The sequence below is a fragment of the Oryctolagus cuniculus genome, chromosome 2, assembly GCF_051225735.1.
Source record: "Oryctolagus cuniculus isolate XC-2025 breed Fujian yellow rabbit chromosome 2, ASM5122573v1, whole genome shotgun sequence".
NCBI lineage: Eukaryota > Metazoa > Chordata > Mammalia > Lagomorpha > Leporidae > Oryctolagus > Oryctolagus cuniculus.
The window spans coordinates 171,125,220-171,152,681 of record NC_142868.1 but is presented as its reverse complement, the minus strand read 5'-3'; the positions used below and the strand labels follow the sequence as shown (position 1 = coordinate 171,152,681).

The 27,462-nt window shown below is 38.2% G+C and overlaps 1 protein-coding gene across 3 annotated transcripts in view; it reads right to left on the bottom strand.

Moving 5' to 3' along the window:
* Nucleotides 1-27,462, bottom strand: part of STRN (striatin) — a 133,351-nt gene that overhangs the window by 33,927 nt on the left and 71,962 nt on the right. For all 3 annotated transcript variants that reach the window (XM_051842991.3, XM_089327756.1, XM_070069253.2), the window contains exons 4-7: nt 26,657-26,735; nt 19,126-19,293; nt 15,724-15,859; nt 9,660-9,795 (exon numbers count right to left, since the gene is read on the bottom strand). In XM_051842991.3, the coding sequence (XP_051698951.1) occupies nt 9,660-9,795; nt 15,724-15,859; nt 19,126-19,293; nt 26,657-26,735 (519 nt within the window). The remainder of the gene's footprint in view (nt 1-9,659; nt 9,796-15,723; nt 15,860-19,125; nt 19,294-26,656; nt 26,736-27,462) is intronic.

The window sequence follows — 27,462 nt, the reverse complement described above, 5'->3', positions numbered from 1 at the left end:
GTAGATAGAATTTTTGTCTCTTTCTCTCTCTCAAATAAATATTTTATATAAGATTCAACATTTTTATTTTTCTTTTTAAAGATTTATTTATTTATTTGAGAGGCAGAGCTACAGAGAGAGAGAGAAAGAGAAAGGTCTTCCATCCACAGGTGCACTCCCCAAACAGCCCCAACAGCCAGATCCGGGCTGAACTGAAGCCAGGAGTCAAGAGCTTCTTCCAGGTCTTCCACCCAGGAGCAGGGCCCAAGCACTTGGGTCATCTTCCACTGCTTTCCCAGGCCATAGCAGAGAGCTGGATAGGAAGAGGATCAGCCAGGAATTGAACTGGCACCCATATAGGATGACAGCAGTGTGGATGGAGGCTTAGCCTGCTACACCACAGTGCTGGTCCCACGACTCAACATTTTTAAAAAGATTTATTTATTTATTTGAAAGGCAGAGCATGGGGAGTGGGAGGGGAGACAGATCTTCCATTTGCCGGTTCACTTGCCCCATGGCTGTAGCAGCCACATCTGGGCCAAGCTAAAGACAAGAAGCAGGAAGGGGGCCGGTGCCATGGCTCATTTGGTTAATCCTCTGCCTGCAGCACCGGCATCCCATATGGGCACCGGGTTCTAGTCTCAGTTGCTCCTCTTCCAGTCCAGCTCTCTGCTGTGGCCCAGGAGGGCAGTGGAGGATGGCCCAAGTATTTGGGCCCCTGCACCCACATGGGAGACCAGGAAGAAGCACCTGGCTCCTGGCTTCAGATTGGTGCAGCGCCAGCCGCGGCAGCCATTTGAGGAGTAAACCAATGGAAGGAAGACCTTTCTCTCTGTCTCTCTCTCACTGTCTATAACTCTACCTGCCAAAAAAAAAAAAAAAAAGGCAGGAAGTCCACCCAGACCTCCTGTGTAGATGGCAGGGATCCAAATACTCAGGCCATCTGCTGCTGCCTTCCCAGGCATATTTATAGGAAGCTGGATCAAAAGAAGAGACAGGATGACGTTTTTATACAGCTAACTATAATCTATAAATACCAGAACTAGTATTTCTTTTTCCCAAAGACTTAGCAACTGAAAAATGATAATTGGTATTAGGTTTTAAAATCTTAATTAAAACTACATGTCTTTTGGACCCTTGAAGTAAAAAATCTAGTCTTACCATAATCTTACTAGACTCAATAACAGCAGCAATTGGGGGTGGGGAGGAACAGTGTTCTGATGCAGCCGGTTATGCCACCTGCAACACCGGCATCCCATATGAGCAATGGCTCAAGTCCCAGCTGCTCTACTTCCTATCCAGCCCCCTGCTAATGCACTTGGGAAAGCAGAAGATGGCCAAAGTACTTGGGCCCCTGTCAGCAACATGGGAGACCCAGAAGAAGCTCCCAGCTCCTGGGTTCAGCCTGGTCCAACACAGGCCATTGCTGCCTTTTGGGGAATGAACCAGCGGATGGAATATTCTCTATTTCTCTCTCTCCCTCCCTCTCTTTGTGGCTCTCTTTGTGCCTTTCAAACAAGTAAATAACTCTTAAAAAAAAAAAAAAAGGCAATGGAAGATCACGGAAGACATGATAAAAATCATTTACTAGCCATAAAATCTTTTTTGAGGGACTGCAGTAGGAGAAAGATGGAGGGAGCACTTTCAATGGTTTAAATGACCATTTAATTAAACAAGATTTGCAATCTAGCTTTGTTAATTTACTTAAAGTGTAATGCTTTGAACTGAAGTTATAAAACTTCAGACTACCAGTAAAGAAATCTCCCGAAAATGGAAAGATGCCATTCACTCAACTCAATAAAACAATGATCTAGCATACTCACATCTGTGGAAACAGTAACTTAGGTTCTTAGTAGCTGCCTCACAGAGCAGGGTAGGTTAAAAAGTATACATATTGGCCGGCGCCGCGGCTCAGTAGGCTAATCCTCTACCTTGCGGTGCTGGCACACCGGGGTCTAGTCCCGGTCGGGGCACCGGATTCTGTCCCAGTTGCCCCTCTTCCAGGCCAGCTCTTTGCTGCGGCCAGGGAGTGCAGTGGAGGATGGCCCAAGTACTTGGGCCCTGCACCCCATGGGAGACCAGGAGAAGCACCTGGCTCCTGCCTTCAGATAGGCGCGGTGCGCCGGCCGCAGCGCGCCGGCCGCGGCGGCAATTGGAGGATGAACCTACGGCAAAGGAAGACCTTTCTCTCTGTCTCTCTCTCTCTCACTGTCCACTCTGCCTGTCAAAAAAAAAAAAAAAGTATACCTATGTCATACAACACACTGGGCTATGAAACACATTAATTAAAGAAATTCACACAAGTATCAACATAGCTATCTTTGGAGAAAAACCAACCCTAAGTACCCCTGCAATAAGACTGGCAATGAAAAGGGTCAACTATCTCTGCAGATGTGTGATTTCTTAAGACTTTAGCATAGCACAGTTACCTAGCTGTATTAGTGGAACTGGTGTCTAAAATAGCTGAATATATAAGCTTAGTAGGGAATAAGGAGAGATCTGTTTCATGTTAACTTCCTTTTGATTTCCAAACTTTGTTCTCTTAAAAGTCAGTCACTAGACAGCTACTGTACTTTTCAGTGACTAAGTAATTACCTTAAGTAATTATTCAAGTATTTGCCATAATAAGGGAAAGAAGCACTGGTGCCAGGACAGAGTTCCTGAAGGTAAGATCTTGAAGAGAAATTATATAACTTAATGAAAAGTAAAAGCAAATGGAAAATCTACTGTGTGCTATGGTTGTGAAGTTATTATTGTCAATGTCACCACTGTACCAGAAAATTACTTCTTTATGACTATGGGCATATGTTTGTAAATACCTTCCAGTGAGCTCAGGGTACTAAGAAGTCAGCTGGGCTCAGAAGTATAATCAGTTCCTTCCTCTCATGGGACATTTTAATAAAAGCAAAAGAAAACACTAGTAACTCACTTAAATGCCCAACAGGAAAAGTCATGAAAAGATTCAACAAATGCCCCTACCACCATAATGGTTTCTAACAAATGAGGTAGCTAAAGTCTACCTTGAATGCAAAGCAGAACTTAAGAGAAACTTCACGGGCCAGCGCCGCGGCTCACTAGGCTAATCCTCCGCCTAGCGGCGCCGGCACACCGGGTTCTAGTCCCGGTCGGGGCACCAGATTCTGTCCCGGTTGCCCCTCTTCCAGGCCAGCTCTCTGCTGGGTCAGGGAGTGCAGTGGAGGATGGCCCAAGTGCTTGGGCCCTGCACCCCATGGGAGACCAGGAAAAGCACCTGGCTCCTGGCTCCTGCCATCGGATCAGCGCGGTGCGCCGGCCGCAGCGCGCCGGCCGCGGCGGCCATTGGAGGGTGAACCAACGGCAAAGGAAGACCTTTCTCTCTGTCTGTCTCTCTCACTGTCCACTCTGCCTGTCAAAAAAAAAAAAAAAAAAAAAAAAGAGAAACTTCACAATGTTTAGAAAAAGAATCTTGCCTTGAAGTAATCACAGATCATTTTCATTGTAGAATATTTTAAGTGGAGGGAAAAAAATGGTTTTGTGTTTTTTTTTCTTTTGAAATATTAGGCAATCGATTCCCTGAACTTATTCAAAGAGACCTGGTTATTTGGTCACTATATTACAATCAAGCAAGTATGAAAGAGGAAAAATATGAACAAAACTTTTAGTAACAATGAGAGAAAGCAAAAATATATATATTATACTTTCCTTTTGGCATTATAATCCTTTTCTATTTCCTTCAGAGAGAAATAACAAAAAAAATGAGGGTAAATTTATACATTTCTAGGGGCCGGCAATGTGGCATAGTGGGTAAAAGCTGCCGCCTGCAGTGCTGGCATCCCATAGGGGCAACAGTTCGAGTCCTGGCTGTTCCACTTCCAATCCAGCTCTCTGCTATAGCCTGGGAAAGCAGTAAAAGATGTCCCAAGGACTTGGGCCCCTGCTCCCATGTGGAAGAAACCAAAGAAGCTCCTGGCTCCTGGCTTCAGATTGGCACAGCTCCAGCTGTTGTGGCCATTTGGGGAGTGCACCTGTAGATTGAAGCCTTTCTCTTTCTCTCTGCCTCTGTCTCTGCCTCTCTATAACTCTGCCTTTCAAATAAAAAATAAATCTTTAAAAAAATTTATATTTCTAAAGTTCATAACTTTAAAAGTTGTAAAAAAAAAAGTTATTTTTTTAAAAGATTTATTTTATTTATTTGAAAGACAGAGTTACAGAGAGAGGTAGAGACAGAGAAGTCTTCCATCCACTCGTGCACTCCCCAGATGGCCGCAGTGGCCAGAGCTGAGCCAATCTGAAGCCAGGAACCAGGAGCTTCTTCCGCGTCTCCCACATGGGTGCAGGGGCCCAAGCACTTGGGCCATCTTCTGCTGCTTTCCCAAGCCTTAGCAGAGAGCTGGATAGAAGTGGAGCAGCTGGGACTAGAACTGGTATCCATATGGGATGCCAGCGCTTCAGGCCAGGGCTTTAACCCACTGCAACACAGCGCCAGCCCCCAATAAAGTTCTTTAAATAATAAAAATATACTAAGAAACACTTGGACAGAATACCCTGAGTTCTAGTCTCAAGGTCTATGTTCTTCCATTTCTTGAATACATTCAAATATATATTTAAAGTAGCTGCTTGAATAAAGGTAGTTGAAAAGTTCAAAATGTGGTATATGTCCATATATAAATACTAAATAAGTCTACAATACAGTTTTATACCATGATTGCTGCTACTTCCATTTATATGGTTAAAATATGACAATACTTTAAAATTTTGTGTAAAATGGAATTAAAAGTTTATTTTGGTGTAAAAAAATTTTAAATCCATGCATAACAGGGTTCTTCAGAAAGTTCATGAAAAATACATGTTATGAAAAAACTATGCATAGTTTTCAAGATTGTCTTTTGAAACAAACATCTTTGATTCTATGTTCCATGAACTTTCTGAAATATTTCTGTAATTATTTAAAGGACACCTATTTCAAGTAAAAAAGCACCTGTTCATCTTTTAAAAAATAACTAGCAGGTGTTTTTATAAAGAAAAACTTCAAATAGTATCAAGATGACTGGCAACATTATGTTTATTCAATAGATAATTTTCCAAATATCAGATCGTTAGGAGTAAATTACATTACCAAATCACAGCATATAATCTCTGTATTGAGAATTTTAGTTTCTCAGTGGCAGAAAAATGTAGCAAACATTTCTCAGCTAAAAGCTAAAGAATATTAAATGCTGTTTAATTTTAAAATATGTTAAATACAAAACTGCCTTTCAAAAGGTTCAGTAAATTAATATATAAGTAAACACCACTGTTACTATTAAATCAAATGTTCTCCAGTTTCAATAGGTGAAGCAACACAAATCATAGGTCTCACCTGAAATGTCTTTATAAAAATGTAAATATAGATAGTATTTATATCATTATGTAAATAATCAAAATGGCTAAATATTTAACTGAGTCAAGAAATGGTGATCACTATATACCTATTATATATACATCTAATTGTTAGAATGTACTTTAAACCAAGAAAAATTGAATTTACATTTTAACTTAATTCTCATTCAATACTACTTTTAGTACTTAAAAGTATACCACAATCTGGCCGGCGCCGCGGCTCACTAGGCTAATCCTCCGCCTAGCGGCGCCGGCACACCGGGTTCTAGTCCCGGTTGGGGCGCCGGATTCTGTCCTGGTTGCCCCTCTTCCAGGCCAGCTCTCTGCTGTGGCCAGGGAGTGCAGTGGAGGATGGCCCAGGTGCTTGGGCCCTGCACCCCATGGGAGACCAGGAAAAGCACCTGGCTCCTGGCTCCTGCCATCGCATCGCATCAGCGCGGTGCGCCGGCCGCAGCGCGCCGGCCGCGGCGGCCATTGGAGGGTGAACCAACGGCAAAGGAAGACCTTTCTCTCTGTCTCTCTCTCTCACTGTCCACTCTGCCTGTCAAAAAAAAAAAAAAAAAAAAAAAAAAAAAAAAAAAAAAAAAAAAAAAGTATACCACAATCTATATTTAAAGTAGCAGCGTAAACAAAAGTGGACAAAAAAAAATCCATAATGAAAAAAAATATCATCTCTAACTACTTCTAACAGTAACTTTTTAAAAATAAAACTCATCTATAATATTACTCAGTGAAATTCTGTTTTGTTAAAATTCTTACAGGCTGGTAAAAGATCAATATTATTTAAAGTTAGTAGAAATTAGAAATTCTAATGTTACAATTCTAATTCTCTTCCATTAATACTTTACTTATTTTCTCATATTTAAGTAATTTATTATTTATCTAATATTATATTTAATATTAGATAATATATTTATTTTACTAACATTATATAACTAACATTGTATTTTAACATAATATTTAAGTTTTCTATACAACCACATCTACAGTGTCATGAATCTATGTGGAAATAAGTAAATGTTTTATAATAAACCAATTAGCAAAGCAATATATTCTATGATCTCACTGATAGCTCTCAGAAACTACAGAAACTTTCTACAGATGTAAAACCAAAGACTCCTATGATTTCAAATTAGATACTGGAAATAATTTAACCATTTACATTTGTCTCTCACATTCCCCTATGCCAAAGGACAGTCCTTGAACAGTCACATTTCCAAATTACAGCATATAATCTCATTTCCTCTGTATTTGACAACTCTCACTTCTCAGTGGCAAAAAAAAATGCAGCAATCATTTTTCAGTGAAAGCTAAAGAATGCAATTTTAAAATATGTTGAATATAAGAAAACTGCTTTTCAAAACGTTTAGTAAATTACCACGTAATTCCCACTGTCATGAGCTATTTAATAATCTCCCCTAGATGTGTAGACACTACAGTAAAATATACTGTGTTCTTTAAATTAAAAAAAAAAGAATCAACATCCATTTCTTTTACCTTAAAGGGGCAAAGAAATTGCTAGCCCTCTCTACAAGGTGTTAATGTAAGCTGATTTTTAGATCTGTCCATTAAAGGCAGAAGATCAATAGTTAATGTGGCAGAATTGCCAAAAAGAAAGAAGCATCTTGTCCCTACCTTTTCCCAACACAATATATAGTTGTTTAGAAAACTAGTTTCCTAAACCCTTCATGAGGAATCTGTGTAATCTTGTTTTATACAAAACATATAAGCCATAGTAAAATCACAATTTCAAGGATTTATTTATTTATTTGAAAGGTAGAGCCACAGAGAGTCAGATAGATTGTCTTCCATCTGGTGGTTCACTCCCAAATGGCTGCCAAAGCCAGGGCTGGGCCAAGCCAAAGCCAGGAGCTTATACCAGGTCTCTCACATGGGTAGCATGGGCCCAATACTTGGGCGGTATTTTGCTGATTTTCCCAGCATGGGGGAAATACTTCAGAACTGCAGCAGCATCCAATATGGGATGTCAGCATGGAAGGTGTCAGCTGAACCCACTATGCCACAATGCTGGCACCACAATTTCAAAAGCAAAGATGAAATAAGTAGGGAGTTACATTTCATCAGCAGCAGAAGATGACTGGGTCTTCTATCCAAAGGACAGCAAACTACAAACATGAGAAAATAACCTTATCCATTTTTTTTAGTGAAAAAAATACTCAATTAAAGCTTAATATGTTTTAAACTGCCCCAAAGAAAAGGCTCAAGGAAAAATGAGTATAGGTATTGACTCCCTAACATGATCTATTTTTAAAGAAAGCTTTTATTTAATAAAATCAAATTTCATAGGTACAGCTTTAGCAAAATAGCAGTTCTTCTCCTCATACCCACTCTCCCACCCTCCAACCCCCACTCCCATCCCACCTTCTACTCCATCTCCTATCGTATTCTTCATAAAGATTTATTTTTAATTATCTTCATATACAGAAGATCAACTCTATACTAAGTAAATCTTTCAACAGTTTGCACCCACACAGACATACAAAGTATAAAGTACTGTTTGAAGACTAGTTTTATCGTTAATTCTTATACTACAGGTCATTAAGACAGAGGTCCTACATGGGGAGCAAGTGTGCAGTGACTGCTGTTGTTGATTTAACAGTTGACACTCTTATAAATTTAGGACGTCAGTGATCACTCGAGGCTCTTGTCATGAGCTGCCAAGGCTATGGAAGCCTCTTGAATTCACCAACTCTGATCTTCTTTAGACAGGGCCATAAGCAAAGTGGAAGTTCTCGCGTCCCTTCAGAGAAAAGTACATCCTTCTTTGATGACCCCTTCTTTCCACTGGGATCTCACTGACAGAGATCCTTCATGTAGATCACTTTTTGCCACAGTGTCTTGGCTTTCCATGCCTGAAATGCTCTCATGGGCTTTTCAGCCAGATCCGAATGCCTTAAGGGCTGATTCTGAGGCCAGAGTGCTGTTTAGGGTGTTTGTCATTCTATGAGTCTGCTATGCGGCCTGCTTCTCATGTTGGATCATTCTCTCCTTTTTAATTCTATCTATTGTTACTACCAGACACTTGGTCTTATTTATGTGATCCCTTTGACACTTATTCCTATCTATATCATTAGTTACACACTTAAAATGATCACTTTAACATGTAAGATGGCATTAGTACCACCCAGCTTAATGGGATTTGAAGTCCCATGGCAAGTTTTTAGCTTTACCCTTAGGGATAAGTCAATGGGAATGTGTGCCTAACTGTACATTTCCTCCTTATCTATTTCTAAGGTATCTATTTCATAAGCTACTTGAGTTCTAGAATTCTTTAACTTCAAAAGAAAACTTTCATTCTCATTCTCTCTCATTCATTAATTATACACATGCATACACATCACACATACACACACATACCCCTCTGATAGAACTGATCATTTCTGAAGAATTTATCACAATCCCACCAACTGATATTGATCTAAGCAATCCTAAATTAGAATGATCTATGCTACAGAGGTTTTCTCCAAAAACACTTGTGTTTAACTTTTATTAGGTGCTTAAAATACTAGATTCATTTAAAACAATTTGAGGAAAAAAATAAGAAAAATAAATTCTAAGGCTTATTTGAATTATTGAAACCTAAACTAAAGTGAGTAACTACAATTTTTAATTCACACTTTGCACAGAAGATGCCAGAGATGACACCTCCAAAATTCTCTACCATAGTCCCTCAATTTCCTCAAAATCAAGATTTTCAAGGTGTACTGTCTAGTAAATATTACAGCAGAAAACAGAATATTCTGTATTTTAATTAAAATTATTTTTTTAAATTTATTTATTTTAACAAGTAGACTTATAGACAGTGAGAGACAGACAGACAGAAAGGTCTTCCTTCCGTTGGTTCACTCCCCAAATGGCCACCATGGCCGGCGCTGTGCTGATCCAAAGCCAGGAGGCCAGGTGCTTCCTCCTGGCAGGGGCCCAAGCACTTGGGCCATCCTCCACTGCCTTTCTGGGCCACAGCAGAGAGCTGGACTGGAAGAGGAGCAACTGGGACTAGAACCCAGTGCCCATATGTGATGCTGGTGCCTCAGGCGGAGGATTAACCAAGTGAGCCATGGCACAGGCCCCAAATTATTTTCATATTATATTGGATGTATATAAAAATGAAAAGGTTACTAATTATTCAATCTTTCTTAACACACATATACATACTCTGGATAATAGGTGACAGCAGTAAAAAGTCCATAGGTTGTTCAATATTTCCACATTACAGTTCTTGAAGATGTCACCTACCTGATAAAGCATTCATTTCTTTGATTTACTTAACACTTATGACTAGATCCAGTATGCTTCCTTACCCCAGTCTGTTCCATCACCTGTGCTTCTTGATTCATTGTCTCCTTCTTCTGATGCAACCAAGAAATCAAACTCCTTTAGAGCTTCTTTTGTATCTCGGTCTTCACTGCTATCAGGCAATGTTTTTTTCCTAACAATCTAATGAAAAAACATGCTACATTAAAATATGAAAATGTTATGAATTTGATTTAAATAAAATTAAATAAAAGGAGACAGCATCCCTTTACTGTTGAGAAAAGTCAATTTTTTATTTAAAAAAAAAGTATCTTTCTGAATAACCTGACTGAATGAAAACTGCAAATATCATTTTTAAAAGATGTACATTATACAATTTAAACCAGTGATTTAAAATTTGCTCAATGGTATGAATGTTTAAACAGTGTTTTCATTATTTTAAATAATTTAAATGTTCCCATTTTTTAGACAATCTAATGGAAGCATACTGAAATCATTAGGAAAATAAGATATGCATTTAAGTTACAGATACTTGAAAAATGTTTCTAGCATACTGTGAGAACCAAAACTAAATCTTAGATTTCTTGGATGCAATCTACAGTTTGCAGATATTTTAATCTAGCCAAAACAGGAGAGACATTTTATAAAACACTTCAGCAGTTTTTAAGACTATAACCATGATTTTTATACCTCTATCACTTGCTCACAAAACCTAAAATTACAAAAACTACAAATTCAGAAACACTTGCTTAAGACTTAAGAAGTACTGGTGCTCTGTTAGATTCCATTATTATTTTTACTGTGCTAACCTTGCATCACATTTCTCCAACAATTCTCCATATATTCTTTTTTTCTCTCTAAAATATTGATTTTTCCAGAGTGAGATGACTTAGATATTAAATTTGGTAGGGGTTGCTAGGACTCATTTTTATATATTTAAGAGTACCTACAGAATCATAAATGCAGTTAAATAGAGTTAGAATTTAAGTTTACTGAGTGCAGAGATGATTTCTGAGGTCTACACACCTATGATCTTTATGAATTATCCTGTTTGGATATCTCCATCACTATGAGCACAGATAAATTACGATCACTAGCTTGCAGTTGTGTGGTTTTGTTTTGTTTTTTGACAAAATGACTCTATATGACTCCAGATCTCAGTTTCTTCACTTTATACAAAAAAGAAATAACATAATCTGACTAAATGTTATCCCTGGTCTTTTCTGAGTGGTTTAAAATTATAAAGGTTTAACATATATTTCAATGAGGCAGATAAGAAACACCTGATTTGTATGGTCCTGTTTCCATGTCCATAATTGCTAACACTTCTCGAAGACAGCACTTCTCACTAAAGATAATAAGCCACAGTCTCCGAAATCCTTCTCAACACGACACTCCCAACAGAACCACTACCAACAGAAGCCATTACCATCGAAACCAAGTTGGCATCACAAATGAAAACTACCTACCTTAACTGTCCTGTATATGTACAAGAACTGAACAGAAGAAACCATAGATCATGTAATGGCGTTAGGACAGTTTAACTTTTTGTTTTACGATTTGCTTATTTATTTGAAAGACAAAGTGCCAGAGAGAGAGAGAGAGAGAGAGAGGGAAAGACGGAGAAAGAGGTCTTCATCTATGGTTTACTCCCCAAATGGTCACAACAGCCAGAATTGGGCCAGGCTGAAACCAGGAGCCAGGAACTACACCTGGGTCTGCAACGTGGATGGCAGAGGCCCAAATACTTGGCTCATGGTCTGCTTTCCCTGGCGCATCAGCAGTGAGCTGGATTGGAAGTGAAGCAGCCAAGACTTGAATCACTGCTCATAGGGGATGCCATCATTATAGGTGATCGCTTAACCCACTGTACAACTCTGGCCCCAAAATAGTTTAACTTTTAGGAATATTTCCCTAAAATCAAGACATATTTCTATGCTTATGGTAGTTTCCAAACTAACATCTACTAGATCTATTAAACAAACAAAAGAGATTAGTATGGCAGATTTTGAATAGGAAATTGATGCTGAACATGCATTCTTTAGTGTACTGACAAACCATAAGCTTATATCTATTCTGATTTTCCCTAGATAGTCTGGACTAAGGCATAAAAACTGTCTCTGAAAAGTTACCAACAGGACGCCCTGATCCTCACATTCCATATACAAATCTACTCTCCATTCTACTTTCGGCTAGCCTAGAGGACTGACTACACGCCTTCTCTGACCCTCACAGGATACTGGCTGTAATTCAGAGGGGCCACCACCAGCACCTGGTAGGTAGAGAGTACTTGTTTTAATGCCTGACAAAATGGCAGGGTAAATCAATAAGAATCTGGAATCTCAAAGTAAAAGCCTGAATACATTTTCAGCATTAGTTATTACTAAATATGGTTTTCAGTCATAAAAGCAACTTGCGGGAAATTCTGTTTCTAAGACTTATTTCCAAGTTGGTGCTGTGGTGTTGCAGGCTAAGCTTCTGCCTGCAGCACCAGCATCCCACATGGACACTGGTTCATGGATCGAAAGTGGAGCAGCAATTTTCTGCCATGGCCTGGGAAAGCTGTGGCAGATGGTATAGGACCTTGGGCCCCTGCACCCACATGAGAGACCTGGACAAAGCTCCAGGCTCCTGGCTTCAGATCGGCCTGGCTCTGGCCATTGCAGACATCTGGGGAGTGAACCAGCAGATGGAAGACCTTTCTTTCTGTCTCTCCCTCTCTCTGTAACACTACCTCTCAAATAAATAAAATGTAAAAAAAAAAAAAATTTCCTCAGTACACCTTACAAAAAATGGAGAAAGATGGTAAGTTTATCCCTGTCACTGCAGATCACTATCAAGTATTCTGTTTTAAAACAATTAAAATAAAACTTCTGTGTTTCTTATGCTTAAATGTAAGGGGGAAAATGATCTCTGGTGGTGGGGCTGGCATTGTGGCCTAGTGGGTAAAGCTGTGGCCTGTGACACCAGCATCCCAGATAGGTGCCAATTCATGTCCCAGCTGCTCCACTTCTGATCCAGTTCACTGTGACCTGGGAAAAGCAGCAGGAGATGACCCAAGTGTTTGGGCCGCTGCCACCCACATGAGAGACCGAGATGAAACTCATGGCTCCTGGCATCGGCCTGGCTCAGTGCTGGCCAATGAGCCATCTAAGGAGTGAACCAGGGGATGGAAGAGCTCACTGTTTCTCCCTTTCTCTGTAAGCCTTTCAAAATAAATATATAAATCTTTTTTTTAAAATGATCTGTTGTTTCCAATGGAGATATGATTAGTAAATGGGAAGAGGTGGGATCCGTAGTAATAAATATTTATTATTTTCTCTCCTTACACAGAAGGTTCTACGCCACTTCTGCCCTGTGCTTCCAAATCAATTTAAGAAGTGACATGGGGCCAGCATGGTTAAGTCATCACTTGAAATGCCAGTATCCCATGCAAAACTCCGGTATTGGAGTGCCAGCTTAGTCCCAGTTGTTCCACTCCAATCAAGTATCCTGGTAACAGGCCTGGGAAGGCAGTGGAAGATGGCCCAAGTACTTGGCCCCTGCCACCCATGTGGGAGGACCAAGATGGAGTACCTTGTCTAGGCTCCTTGTCTAGGCCTGGTCCAGACCCTGCTGCTGTGGTCATTTAAGGAATGAACCAGCAGATGGAAGATTATCTATATCTGTCACCTTCTCTCTTTCTCTCCCTCTCTCTCTCTCTCTCCCCCCCGCCACATCTCTACCATTCAGATAAATAAATGTATTTTGTAAAAATGATGACAAAAACAAAAAAGTTATGGGTTGCACAGGGTGTTGAACAGATATGAAATACAGACATGCTATTCTGAAAACCACTAGAAGAAGCAGAACACTAAAGGGGATGGTATTCTTTAAACTTGACTAAAAGAACAGCTAATAATTTTCAATTCAATTACTTAAATTTTGTTGCAAAATTTATCCTTCACTTTGAAACTAATCACTTTTTCCTTTCTTGCATGATTTCAAGATATTTACAATATGTAACTTTTGATGGTGAAAATGCTGGTAATCGTGATGGTAAAGAAAAATATGGTGAAGAGGTTGATCCTGAGGATGGGAAAGCTGCCTAGAAGAAACATAATCCAGTACATTACCCAAGGAACAATCACACTCCAAAGAGAGCAAAGAGAAAGAAAAGAGAGGAGATGGGCTATGGAGACTCTGCAATAAAATATTCTAAATACAACCTGCAGGTACGAAGAGTTTATGTTTCTGTATTTTCTTAGTTAAATCCATTAAACTACTTTGATTAAAGAAATAAAATAACATTTTGAAAACTTATTTGTTCTATTAACATTTTAATAGGATAATTAATAATTTCAGCCATTTTCTCTACAGAATGTAATAAATTTCCGAAGTAACGCTTATTCACTACTAAATAGACTTTTAAAATCCTTTTGGCAAGTAGCTATCAGATTGCAGCTGTGAATGTTAATGTATTATAATGCAAAAATCAGCAACACTGTTATAACAAAACCAGGTATTTGTTTTGAAATCTTTTTGCCTGTAAAACTACAAGAATATTTTGAGTATAGCGCCTGAATGGAGTTACATCAGTTTACATAAGATGTTCCTTCACTGCTTGGTCACGGGATTGCTATGATCTGCACTAACTGGAAGACAGTATATTTATGAGTTTGATTACTTAAAAAGAAACCAAATGGTTACAAATTAAGAAATCAAATGGTTAGCTTACATTTAAGAATTTCTAAGAAGATCATAATATAGTAGTTTAATAATCAGATTACAGATTATTAAAATATTTAAACTGATGTAATCACTAACAAAAAATTTACACTATCATGGAATTATTATTTCCCACTGAGCTATTAATAAAGTATTCCATCAGTAAAAATAATTTCTCAATGCAATCATATCACAGAAATCACAAAGAACAACACAATTTCCAGATAATTAGATGGAGAAAAACTGTCACAGAAGTTTAGGCTTTTTCTTTACTATAATTAAATCAAGATATACACAACTGTTAATAGTTTGGACAAGAAAAATCTGGGGTTACATCTGAAGTTCAGAACATATTCACAGCAGGGTCATATCAGCAAAGTACTGAATACTCTGGAAGCAATAACCTGGCCTAATAATTTGAGAGTCTCTGATGAAGCCCTGAAGGAAGATATATAAAAAACAGAGAAGTTACACTTATAAAGCACCGTATAGTTAAACACATCATTTTCACATGTAATTTTGTTGTTGTTCCTCACAAAATCCTCCAGGGATAGGATGTGTACTTATTATAATTCTCATTTTACAAACTAAAAAGCAAGAAGCATAATTAGTGGCAGAACTGGGACTTAAACTCTAGATCCAGTCTGCTTTATATTATTTGACTTATTCTATTATATAAATGTGAAAGAGGAAATGCAAATATTTTCCTAAACAAAGCAAAGTATGCCCTCATCCTCAATTTAAAAAGAAGGAAGAGGTGGAAGACAAAAAAAGGACAAAGAGGAAGGAGAAAAGCTGCCATAAAGAAAAGGGGGTAGAAAGAAAAGAGGAGAAAGGGAAGGAGAAAGAAAATAGACAAAAAAAGAGAAGGAAGGAGCAGCAATTTAGACATCTCTTATTTCAGGAAAGTGTCACAAGAAAGGCAATAAACTTTTAAAGCTCTCAATAAACTTCTAAAGCTCTGGACAAAACTACAGAAGAATCCTAAACAATTCTGAAGATATCTAATGGAAGAATTTTGAAAGTCTATAGAATAACCAAAGAAAACCTCCCAAGAGTGACAACAACTGCACTGATTAAAGTGGACCCTAGTTACCATCAGGCCCCAAGGTATGCCTGAGTTCAAATGTCTTTTAGCAACCAATAACACTACAATGTTACAGCACACATTTATCACATTCACCGGCCCTACAGAAAAGCTGTCACATTTAAGGAATTAACAAGAAAAGTAAAGACTTTTAGGGGAAAGTTACTATTATAAAAATATTCTTAAATTTGAAATCAAAATATACCCTTAAATTTCAAAAAATTTATGGAGGAAAAAAAAGTTAAGGATTTTGACTGAAGGACATGGATTCTTAAAGTTCTTAAAAGTATTTATGTTATCTAAGTTATCTCACTCACCGTCGAAGTATCAATGATACTTTTCTCTCTTCCATCCATGTCATCATCTTCATCTTCATCACTGAAATCTGCAGCTGCATTTTCAAGGAATTTGAAATTATCCAGTACAGAGGCAGAATCCGTTAATTCGGATTTTCTGGTTTAAAATAGATACATAAGCTCAGTTACATTTTTTAACCTCAACATAAAAATTAGTTTATGATGTGTTGCACTAACTTCTGTTTATGCTGTAATTATAAGCCCCAAATCCTATTATTACCTACATTGATTCTTAACTATTACATTTCTGTGGATTAACTGAGAAAGCAACATAGGAAGTGGCTTCTCTTTTAGAAAAGTACTTGCATTACTGATTCCATATTTCTTTGGTTCTTACAACTCTAACGTGTTCCTTTTTTTTTTTTTTTAAATCACTTTTTCAGGGTAGGTGCATTTGATAAAGCAGTTAAAGACAGCACTTGAGATGTCCACATTCCACATGGGAATGCCAGGGCTCCAGTCCCAGTTCTGCTTCCAATTCCATCTTCCTGCTAATACACAGCCTGGGAGGCAGCAGGTGATGATGGCACAAGTATTAGTGTCCCTTCCAACTATGTGGGAGACTCGGGTGGCCTTGGTCTGATCCAGCTTTGGCTGTTGCAGGCAGTTGGAGAGCAAACCAGTGAGTGGAAAATCTCTGTTCCTAACTCTTTGCTTTTCAAATAAAATTCAAAAAAATTTTTTTTCCTATTATCTCTGTCTCTTCCTTTGATCTCATACACAAATTTCCACAGTAAAAAAATAACTAGTAGGGCTGGCGCTGTGGTGCAGAAGCCCTGGCCAGCAGCGCCAGCATCACATATGGGTGCCAGTTCGAGTCTCGGCTGCTCCATTTCCGATCCAGATCCCTACTAATGCGCCTGGGAAAGCAGTGGAGGATGGCCCAATCCTTTTATCCATTTTTTTTTTTTTTTTTTTTTTTTGGACAGGCAGAGTGGACAGTGACAGAGACAGAGAGAAAGGTCTTCCTTTTGCCGTTGGTTCACTCTCCAATGGCCACAGCGGCCAGCACGCTGCGGCTGGCGCACCGTGCTGATCCGAAACCAGGAGCCAGGTACTTATCCTGGTCTTCCATGGGGTGCAGGACCCAAGCACTTGGGCCATCCTCCACTGCACTCCCTGGCCACAGCAGAGAGCTGGCCTGGAAGAGGGGCAACCGGGACAGAATCCAGCGCCCCGACCGGGACCAGAACCCGGTGTGCCGGCACCGCAAGGCGGAGGATTAGCCTACTGAGCCACGGCGACGGCCGATGGCCCAATAATTGGGCCTCTGCACCCACATGGGAAGCCTGAAGAAACTCCTACCTCCTCACATTGGATCGGCCCAGCTCTAGCTGTTGCAGCCATTTGGGGAGTGAATCAGCAGATGAAAGAGAGCTCTCTCTCTGTCTCTACCTCTCTCTGTAACTCTTTCAAATAAATAAAACAAATCTTAAAAAAAAAAAAAAAAGAACTAGTAACTATATCATTTTCCTCTGCTGCAGTCTTTTATTTCTGCTGAATAGCTGAAGAGATGAAAAAGAGAAAATATGCAGTTATTAAAAACAATACATTACTCAAATTCATATTACTATAAGACTTGATCCTGTTGATAAAGAAACCATTTATTTTTTAGAAACGAATTTTCCAATATTTAATACTTGTGTTGAGTTCCTTCAAAATTCACCTGGTGAACAGTTTTACTAATGGTCAGAACAAAATGGTATCTCCACATTAGAAAGTGTTTTAGAGCTTCCAGGAGTCACAATCGTTGTCCAGTTCCCTTGCCCTCCTCTGAGCCTTCCAGCCACCCCCTCAGCTGCCTGGGTGCCCTCTGCAATGTCCACTGCTCCCCTCTCTCTTCACCTGCAAAATTGAGCTCAGGCTGGAAGTCATAGGGCTGTGTAACGACATATGCAGTTCAACCCCCAGTCTCTGCTGCACTGGGGCTTCCCCACCAAGACCTCCAGGACATTCCAGGTAATCTGTTGGTTCCACTGTGCCCCCAACACACTGCAAATCTCACACTGGGGCGGGGGGTCTCTCCTCCCCATGCTTCCTTCACAGGGACACCCCCAGCTGGGGTCAAAATCAGGTGGATTTCTAAGAGCAGAGGAACTGAACATTTATAACTGAGGCCTTCTGTACAATTGATTTCTCTTTAGGAAGCAAACTGAGTTGGGAAGGAAGAGAGGAATAAAACATTTTCAAGCTCCCTCGCCAAAAAAATGTTTTAGATACAAAGGTACTTCCCTAAAGAAACTTAACCACAACTATGAATAAAATTTCCAAAAGAAATAAATCTTAAATTTCAAATCTGTTGTCAACCATATTTTTCACTTTTCCCATTTCTATTGCTCATTCCTACAGAACTCTGTTAAGATTCAGAGTAACATCTTTCTTAACACAGGTCAACACCAAAACATACAGATCTTTCCTGAAAGTCTTCACTAAAGGTTTTTTTAAGTATGCATTACAGTCCCTAAAAATATTTAAAATCTAACTTAATGACTTAAGTTTAAGTCTGTATGTCTACTTCCCACTTACGAATACAAACTAATGCATTCATAATCAAATAAATATTTAAGAATATTCCAATGACCTTTGTTAATAAAAGTTCCACTTTGAATCTTTACTTAATCATATGATTCTAGTTTATGTTCAAATAACAGGAACTGTGTACTCACTAGAAATTTAGAGTACAACTAAAACCATTCTTCCAGCCTAAATAAGTATTAAAATAATGTAATCTCACACTTAGTCTTTCACAGAATCTGACTTTTTATTCTATTAAAAAGCATGACAAACTTTTTCTAATAAATAATATCTTTATTGAACTGTCATGTTCATTTTCAGTAGAATTATGTATAATTGTATATGATTCAAAATGAAAAGCAACATATTTTAAGCAGCTATTCAATTTTTCACACTTACTGTGTCAATTAAAGAATATATATTTAAATGAGGTATTTTAACTTGAAAGCAAAGCTGAGCTACAGCATTATTATATAAACCAAACTTGTTAAGAAAAGGTTAACTTCTAAAGAATTAAGTATGTAAATGAAATTTCTTTCCTATAAATTCATACAAAATTTTAAAATAAGATCCTAACAGTAGATGCCTGAGCTTCAGATATTCAAATCTACATTAAATAAATTCCAAGCAAAAAATAACGCTCCAAATTTTCATGACTTAACATAATCATAAATGTTAACTCTAATCCCCATGTTGCCCTCAAACCAAATGAAATTTTAATATTTTTATTAAACTTGTCTTAATTATTTCTATTTCACTATCTAAAAGTCCAAGTAACACACATAAAAGCAGAAATATTTCATAAGAACTAAAATTATAACTAAAACATTTTTCAGACAAAATACTTACCCAATCATCGCTGTCTCTTTAACTTCAGCCTCTGTACCATTTATAACTGAATCCTGATTTTTGTCATCTTCCCTGTCAGTGACATCACTTGAAAAGCCCAACAAAGCTCGCACTCGTTTAGATTTCACATCTAGAATAGTATCTGTGTAGCCCACTTCCTGTAGATACCTGTGTGAAGAGGATCCTTATAATTCAGTCACATTGGAATTCCATAATTTAATGTGTAAATAAAAGAATTTCTTCAAATTCTTGCCTGCATAAGACTTAACAGTACAGTACTATGCTAGTAAGGCTTGTTACTAAATAATCTTCCAGCTGCAGATGGAGCTGTCTCTTGCAGTACCAGCCTCTACAGTCACTGAGAAAAATCAAAGAACTATACAATACACCATTCATTCATCATAAGACGATGCTGTTCTTTAATATATCCCAGAGCACATTCTTTTCTTTTTGCAGGCCTGCAGTAAGCTCACTCCCAAATTCTACCAAATTAGAATTTTATTATAGTGATTCCACTAGTTTGTTTACATTTCTAATGTAAAGTGTCATGGATCAATTGTTTGAGATACACAGGAATGTTTCTGGTGTAGAGTCATTTCTATAGAAGGCAATCTTCAAGCCAGAGAAAATTCTAAAAATAGACTGCAATCAAATTGAGCTACGTGGTGTATGTGTGTACATGTATATGTATGAGTTACAGAGAAGCAACAAAACAAAAAAAGTGCACACACTTTATACTGAGAGTTAGATCTGGGTCTATAATCAATTCTGTCACTTACTTGCTGTGCAATTTTAATTGCCCTAAACTTCACTTTTCTTTCTCCTAAAACAGACATGCCTAATCCTGAATCTAGCAGGTAGAAAGCACTTCCTACCTACCAACACCAACATTTACCCAAAAAGACCAAAACTGGCAGTAGTAAAATAATGAAAAAGGCAAAGGCTGTTCATAAACAGGAGACAAAACGTGAGGCATTAACATGAAAGGAGAAATGGACTCTACCAGATGAAAAAAGGAAACAAAGGTTTACAAGACAACCAGTTTGTTTGTCTCAAGATTTTACTTTTTAAAAAGACTTATTAATTTATTTGAAATGCTGAGTTACAAAGAGAAACAGATATTTCTTCTGCTGCTCATTCCCCCTGCAATAGCCAGGGCTGGGCCAGGCCAAACCCAGAAGCCTAAAACTCGATCTAGTTCTCCAATGTGGGTTGCAGAGACCCTGGCACTTGGGCCATCTTCTGCTACTTTCCCAGGTGCATTAGCAGGAAGCTGGATCAGAAGTGAGCAGCCAGGACTATAACCAGTGCTCACATGAGATGTCAGCATTGCAGGTGACAGCTTAACCTGCTACACCACAACACCAATCCCAAGATTTGATTTTAACAGTTACTGAAAGTGAAATACTTCACAAAGACATGTGATCAAATGGAATAAGTGCATCTTATCAAATCAAGAAGTTTGTTTTTCAAACCCATGCAATATTTATAGAATGGTCTTTAATGAAATTTAGAACACATTTTTTATTTTTCTGAATTTAATCAAACATTCTTAGAAACTACTACAAAAGGGCTATAATTTTCTATTTTTGAAAAATAATATTTGATATATAACTCATTTTGGCAACAAAAATCTCATTGCAAATACTTATTTCAAAACTGCTCATATGGGGCAGGGTTAAACACAGTGATTTAAGTTACTGACTGGGACACCCACATCCCATATCCCAATACACGGTTTGAGACCCAGCAACTCTGCTTCTGATCCAGCTTCTTGCTAGTATAAACCATGGAAAGCAGCAGATGATGGCTCAAGTACTTGAGTTCCTGCTATTCACTAAGGATCCAGCCAGAGTCTTAGACTGATGGCTTTCTGTTTGATACACCCTAGGCTACTGTGGGCATTTGGGGAGTGAATCAGCACAGAGAAAATCTTTCTATCTCTGTCTCAAATAAAATGAAAATAATTTTTTAAGAAAAATGCTCTTGCCATAGATCATTTACTAAATGGTTACTTTATCATACACTATAAAAATGTCACTTTTTCTTTAACTGGTAGGCTGTGGATTTTTAAGTTTCCAAAATATCTCCCAAACAGCTCCTCTGAAACCACTTCTCATAACAAAAAGACCAGTATTTTAAAAACACTTATCTATATAAAAAAGGGAAATGCCCTAAGTCATATTTAAGACCAAATGAAAATATTAGTGAAAATCCACTTATTTCAGGTTAGTAGTCTCTTTTTTTTCTACTTTATCGAGACCAAAAAAAAAAAAAAAAAAAAAAAAACCAGATATAAGGAGACGCTTTAATATTCTCTTTCCATGATAAATAGAAATGAATAGCATTATTCAACTTAGAAACCACAGGTTTAAACTACATGTAAATGACTCCAAAAAACCAAATTACATAGTAAGTTTTATTTTACTGAGCCATAAATCTGAATACCAGTTTCAAAGACAGTATGCAAGAACCAGGCACTGAGCTAGTAAGTGGGTCTGTACAACTACTTGATAACAGAACCTCAACCCAGCTTTTTTTCCTCTTTGGACAAAGATATACATGTTAGCAGAAAAAGTATATGTTATAGAATATTTGCAAAACTGGGTAATTAAGGGACCAGTGCTGTGGCACAGTAGGTTAAAGTTCCAGTCTGCAGCACTGGTATCCCATATGGGAGCCAGTTGAGTTTTGGCTGCTCCCGTTCCTATCCAGCTCCCTGCTAATTCTCCTGGGAAAAAAGTGGAGGATGGACCAATTGCTTGGGCCCCTGCACCCATATGGAAGACCTGGAAGAAGCTCCTGGTTCCTGACTTCAGATCGACTCAGATCCAGCCATTGCAGCCATTTGGGGAGTGAACCAAGGATGGAAGACCTCTTTCTGTCTGTAACTCTGTCTTTTAAATAAATAAAATCATTTTCAGAAAAATGGGGAATTAAAAAAAGTTCTTTAATCCATTTAAAATTAAAAGTGTAAAAACATAAAAAATTATATATAAGCACTGACTAAACAATCCTAAAACAAATGTAGATTCTTCCACAAAATATGTAGTGAAAAGAATAATTTAAATATGTAGAACCTTTTTTTTTTTTTTTGGCCAGGCAGAGTTAGACAGTGAAAGAGAGAGACAGAGAGAGTTGTAGACAGTGAGAGAGAGAGACAGATACAAAGGTCTTCCTTCCGTTGGTTCACCCCCCAAATTGCTGCGCTGCGCCGATCCGAAGCCAGGAGCTAGGTGCCTCCTCCTGGTCTCCCATGCGGGTGCAGGGGCCCAAGCACTTGGGCCATCTTCCACTGCCTTCCCAGGCCAAGCAGAGAGCAAGACTGGAAGAGGAGCAACCGGGACAGAATCCGGTACCCCAACTGGGATTAGAACCCAGGGTGCCAGTGCCACAGACAGAGGATTAGCCTAGTGAGCCGCAGCGCCAGCCAATATATATAATCTTTTAATGATATGAACACCACCAGAGAAAAGACGTGTTTAATATGAAGGTAATAAACTTTTTCATAGCAGTATGATAATGAGATAAAATTATTCTAGTAACAACACAAAATAATCTCATGAACATATACTTTTCAGAGCTAGGAGAAATCAAGATGGCAGAAGAGGAAGGGAGCACATGTTAAAGTGATCATTTTAAGTGTGTAACTAATGATATAGATAGGAATAAGTGTCAAAGGGATCACATAAATAAGACCAAGTGTCTGGTAGTAACAATAGATAGAATTAAAAAGGAGAGAATGATCCAACATGAGAAGCAGGCCGCATAGTAGACTCATAGAATGACAAACACCCTAAACAGCACTCTGGCCTCAGAATCAGCCCTTAAGGCATTCGGATCTGGCTGAAAAGCCCATGAGAGCATTTCAGGCATGGAAAGCCAAGACACTGTGGCAAAAAGTGATCTACATGAAGGATCTCTGTCAGTGAGATCCCAGTGGAAAGAAGGGGTCATCAAAGAAGGATGTACTTTTCTCTGAAGGGACGAGAGAACTTCCACTTTGCTTATGGCCCTGTCTAAAGAAGATCAGAGTTGGTGAATTCAAGAGGCTTCCATAGCCTTGGCAGCTCATGACAAGAGCCTCGAGTGATCACTGACGTCCTAAATTTATAAGAGTGTCAACTGTTAAATCAACAACAGCAGTCACTGCACACTTGCTCCCCATGTAGGACCTCTGTCTTAATGACCTGTACTATAAGAATTAACGATAAAACTAGTCTTCAAACAGTACTTTATACTTTGTATGTCTGTGTGGGTGCAAACTGTTGAAAGATTTACTTAGTATAGAGTTGATCTTCTGTATATGAAGATAATTAAAAATGAATCTTAATGAAGAATGGCTTGGGGCAAGAACTGCTATTTTGCTAAAGCTGTACCTATGAAATTTGTAATTATTAAATAAAAGCTTTCTAAAAAAAAAAAAGGATAGGGAGGGAGCTTACTGCTCTTGTCTACGGGAAGACAGTTAAAACACCGTGGACAGAGTGTAATCTCAGGGAAGAGTTAGGGAGAAAATGGCAGAGGAAACTAGACACAAATTAGAGGGACAATGTAGATCTACGCAGAGTGTGTGGACACACACAACTCAGAACCCCAACAGCCAAGAGTCTTAGCACCAGCTTTAGAGAGTGATGTGAGACCAGAATGCAGTAGCCCAAACCACCAGCAATAAGGCTGCAAGAAGAGCCTGACCTGAATCCAGCTTGGAGCTCCAGTATACTTGCCAATCTAGTAGCAAAAAGGGGGAGGGGCATGTTTCCCTCTCCCCAGCCACCCAGCATCAGCATCCTGTAACTAGCCAAGAAGGGGTGGATGCCATTTTGAACATATGCAACAGCTGTGCCAGCTTGTGTCTGCATGCCCAGCAACCAGCCAAGAGGAGACGCCTAGGGAGAAGTGACAGGAGGCTAGGTGCTCATGACTGTTGGAGGCCTGTGTGCTGGGACTGTGAAAACACTGTAGTTGCATGTGAAGACATAGGATGTGGCTGGGTTTTTGGGCAGTCACTGTGGGCAGCTCCACAAGTTTGGGGCTCCCTGATTCCCTAGTGAAGGTCACTGCTGTGGGATCCATGCTCACAGTGAGAACTGCATGGATCCTTTGTGTGGTTGCTATGGCAACACAAACGCATATTATACCCACTGCAGCTAGCCACCAGGCCTTGATCTCCTTGGAGCAGAGAGGGTAAGCATGAGACTGCCAACAGAGTAGATTAAACCTCCCCTCTTATTAAAAATAAAAAAGATAGAAAGAGATTTGCCATCCCCAATTTGGGAGTCACCTTGGACACTTCCTCACCCTGGAATACTGAACAGAGCTTCTTGGCCACACTCAGCACACCCCTCTGCATATTCACCAAAAGAGACACTCCACTAATCCACAGAGGCACAGTTTAAAGATAAAAGCCATCATAAGGGAAACAAACAAAAAAAAACACAAAAAGTATCTCCACAAATGCCTAAAAATAAACACTGCAATTCAAGAAACAAGAATAAGGAAGACAACATGATGCCTCCAAAGAACACAACAACACTTCAATACTAGAATGTGAAAATGAAGAGACTGAAGAAATGCCAAAAATGGAATTCAGAGTAATCAGAAGTAAATCCAAGAACTAACGAAATCCATACATGACATGAACGAAAAGTTCTCCCATGCAATTGAGATTTTAAAGAGAAATAAAAAAGAAATATTGGAAATGAAAAAGTCAATAGAACAAATAAAAATGTGGTGGAAAGGCTTAACAACAGACTCATAAGGCAGAAGAAAGAATATCTGAGTTAAAAGACAAATCTTTGGAAATTTTAGACCAAAAAAAGAGAAGAAACTAGAAAATTATGAGACAGTGTTGGAAATTTATGGGATGCTATTAAACGACCCAATACATGGGTCTTAGGAGTTCCTGAAAGCGTGGAAAGAGAGAATAGATTACATATTTTTAATGAAATAATTACAGAAAACTAAGGGACATCCAAGTACAGGAAGCACATACAAATCCTAATACACGGACCAGAAAAGATTCTCACCTGACACATTGTAATCAAACTCTCCACAGAAAAACATAAAGAAAATATTCTAAAATGTGCACGAGAGAAATTCCAGATTACTTTCAGATGATCTCCAATGAGACTCACAGTGGACTTCTCGTCAGAAACCCTACATGCTAGGACAGAATGGTGAGATATATTCCAAGTCTTAAGAGAAAAACTGTCAATCCAGAATACTGTATGCTGCAAAGCTCACATTTAAGAATGAAAGTGCAATAAAGACCTTCCATAACAAACAGAAATTGAAAGAATTTATCACCACTTGTCCAGCATTACAAAAGAGACTTAAGGATGTGCTACACACAGAACCACAGAAACATGGTCATCACTATGAAAAAAGTACAAAGGAAATCCGAAGTAAATAACAAGAATACTTATAGAAAAACAGCAGGGTCAAGTCATTACTCATGAATAGTCACCTTGAATGTAAATGGCCTTAATTCTCCAGTTAAAAGATACAGATTGGCTGAATGGATTAAAAAGTAAAACCCATCTATTTGTTTCCTACAAGAAACTCATCTCACCAACAAAGATACATGCAGACTGAAAGTGAAAGGGAGGGAAAAGATATTCCATGCTAACAGAAACCAAAAAAAGAGCTGGGGTAGCCATCCTACTATCAAACAAAATAGACATTAACACAAAAACTGTTAAAAGAGATAAAGAAGGGCACTATTTAATGATTAAGGGATCAGTTCAACAGGAAGATGTGACTATTATAAATGTATATGCACCTAATTACAGGTCACCTGGCTATTAAAAAGAAATGCTAATGGATATAAAGGGAGACATAGACCCCACAAAATAGTAATGGGGGGACTTCAATACCCCACTTTCATCAATGGACGGATCAACCAGACAGAAAATCAGCAAGGAAACAACAGTTAATCAATACTATAACCAAATGAACCTAATGGTTATCTACAGAAGTTTTTATCCTACAGTTGCAGAAAACACATTCTTCTCACCAATGCATGGACTTTCTCTAGGATAGACCACAGGCTAGGCCATAAAGCAAGTCTCAACAAATTAAAAAAAAACTGAAATCATATCATGCATCTCCTCTGACCACAATGGAATTAAACTGGAAATCAACAGCTCAAGAATCTCTAGAACATATGTAAATACATGGAGACTAAACAACACGCTCCTGAATGAACAGTGCGCCGTTTGTTGAGAAACAATTTTTTCTCATACTATTTGTTGAACTCTTTACTTAGTATAGTTAATCTTCTGTGTATAAAGTTAACTGAAAATAGTTTTTAGCAAAAAATAAGAATGGGATTAGGAGAAGGAGGAAGAAGAACGACGGGTGAGCAAGTGGGAGGGTGGATACAGTGGGAAAAATCACTACATTCTTAACGTTGTATTTATGAAATGCATGAAGTTTGTATACGTTAAATAAAAGGTTTCTGGGGGATAAACAAAGAAAATATGCTTTTCACTTTTAACCATGGATAATTTAACCTTGGGATACTTACTGTCTGAGTAGTTGCCGACCTTGTTTCCACATTAACTGGCTGTTTTGTTGTGGTTGCACCTCTGTTTCATTACCTTCATCTAGAAAAATTAAATTATAAAAAAATTGACTTCTTTAGGGCATCCCAATTCATTTAAAAAGTCAAATAAACATCTAAAAGATTAAATATGTAAAACTGCAATTGTAAGGTCTGTTTTAGAACAATGCAAATTGTTTTTACAACTCTCATTTCTATAACAAAACTCAAATATAAATTAATTATTGCTAATGGATTCCCTTGGAGTAGAACTAAAATAATAGCATTTTCTCTACTATTTAAGTAACCTAGAAATTCCTCCAGGGCAAAGACCTATACAATAAGTCACACAGTAAGAGCCAAATAAAAGTATGAAGTATCATATCAGAACTAGAACAAAATGCCCAGGTCTGATGGCAAAATAACCAGTTTGGTAAAAAGTAGATATACATGAAATAATCTCAATCCAAATCTGTCTCTTCCACTAGCTATTAAATAAAAATCTGAAATATTCTTTTAATGACTATTCTTGAATGGAAATCTCTTACACCTTTTAAAGCTAAATTCTTCATTAGGTAGAAGCTAAATTTTTTCAAACTGCTGAAATAAAAAGTTTTCTCCATAGTAAGTTCAAACTGAAAAAATTCCCAACTGTTTTTTAACAAAACAAAGAATTCATACTTTATCAGTCTTTGACCAAACTATAAGAAACTGCTCATCTTAGAACTGTACTTATGAAATGAAAATTTGCTTTTGTTTATGTTTGAAATGAATCATTCACTACATGCTTA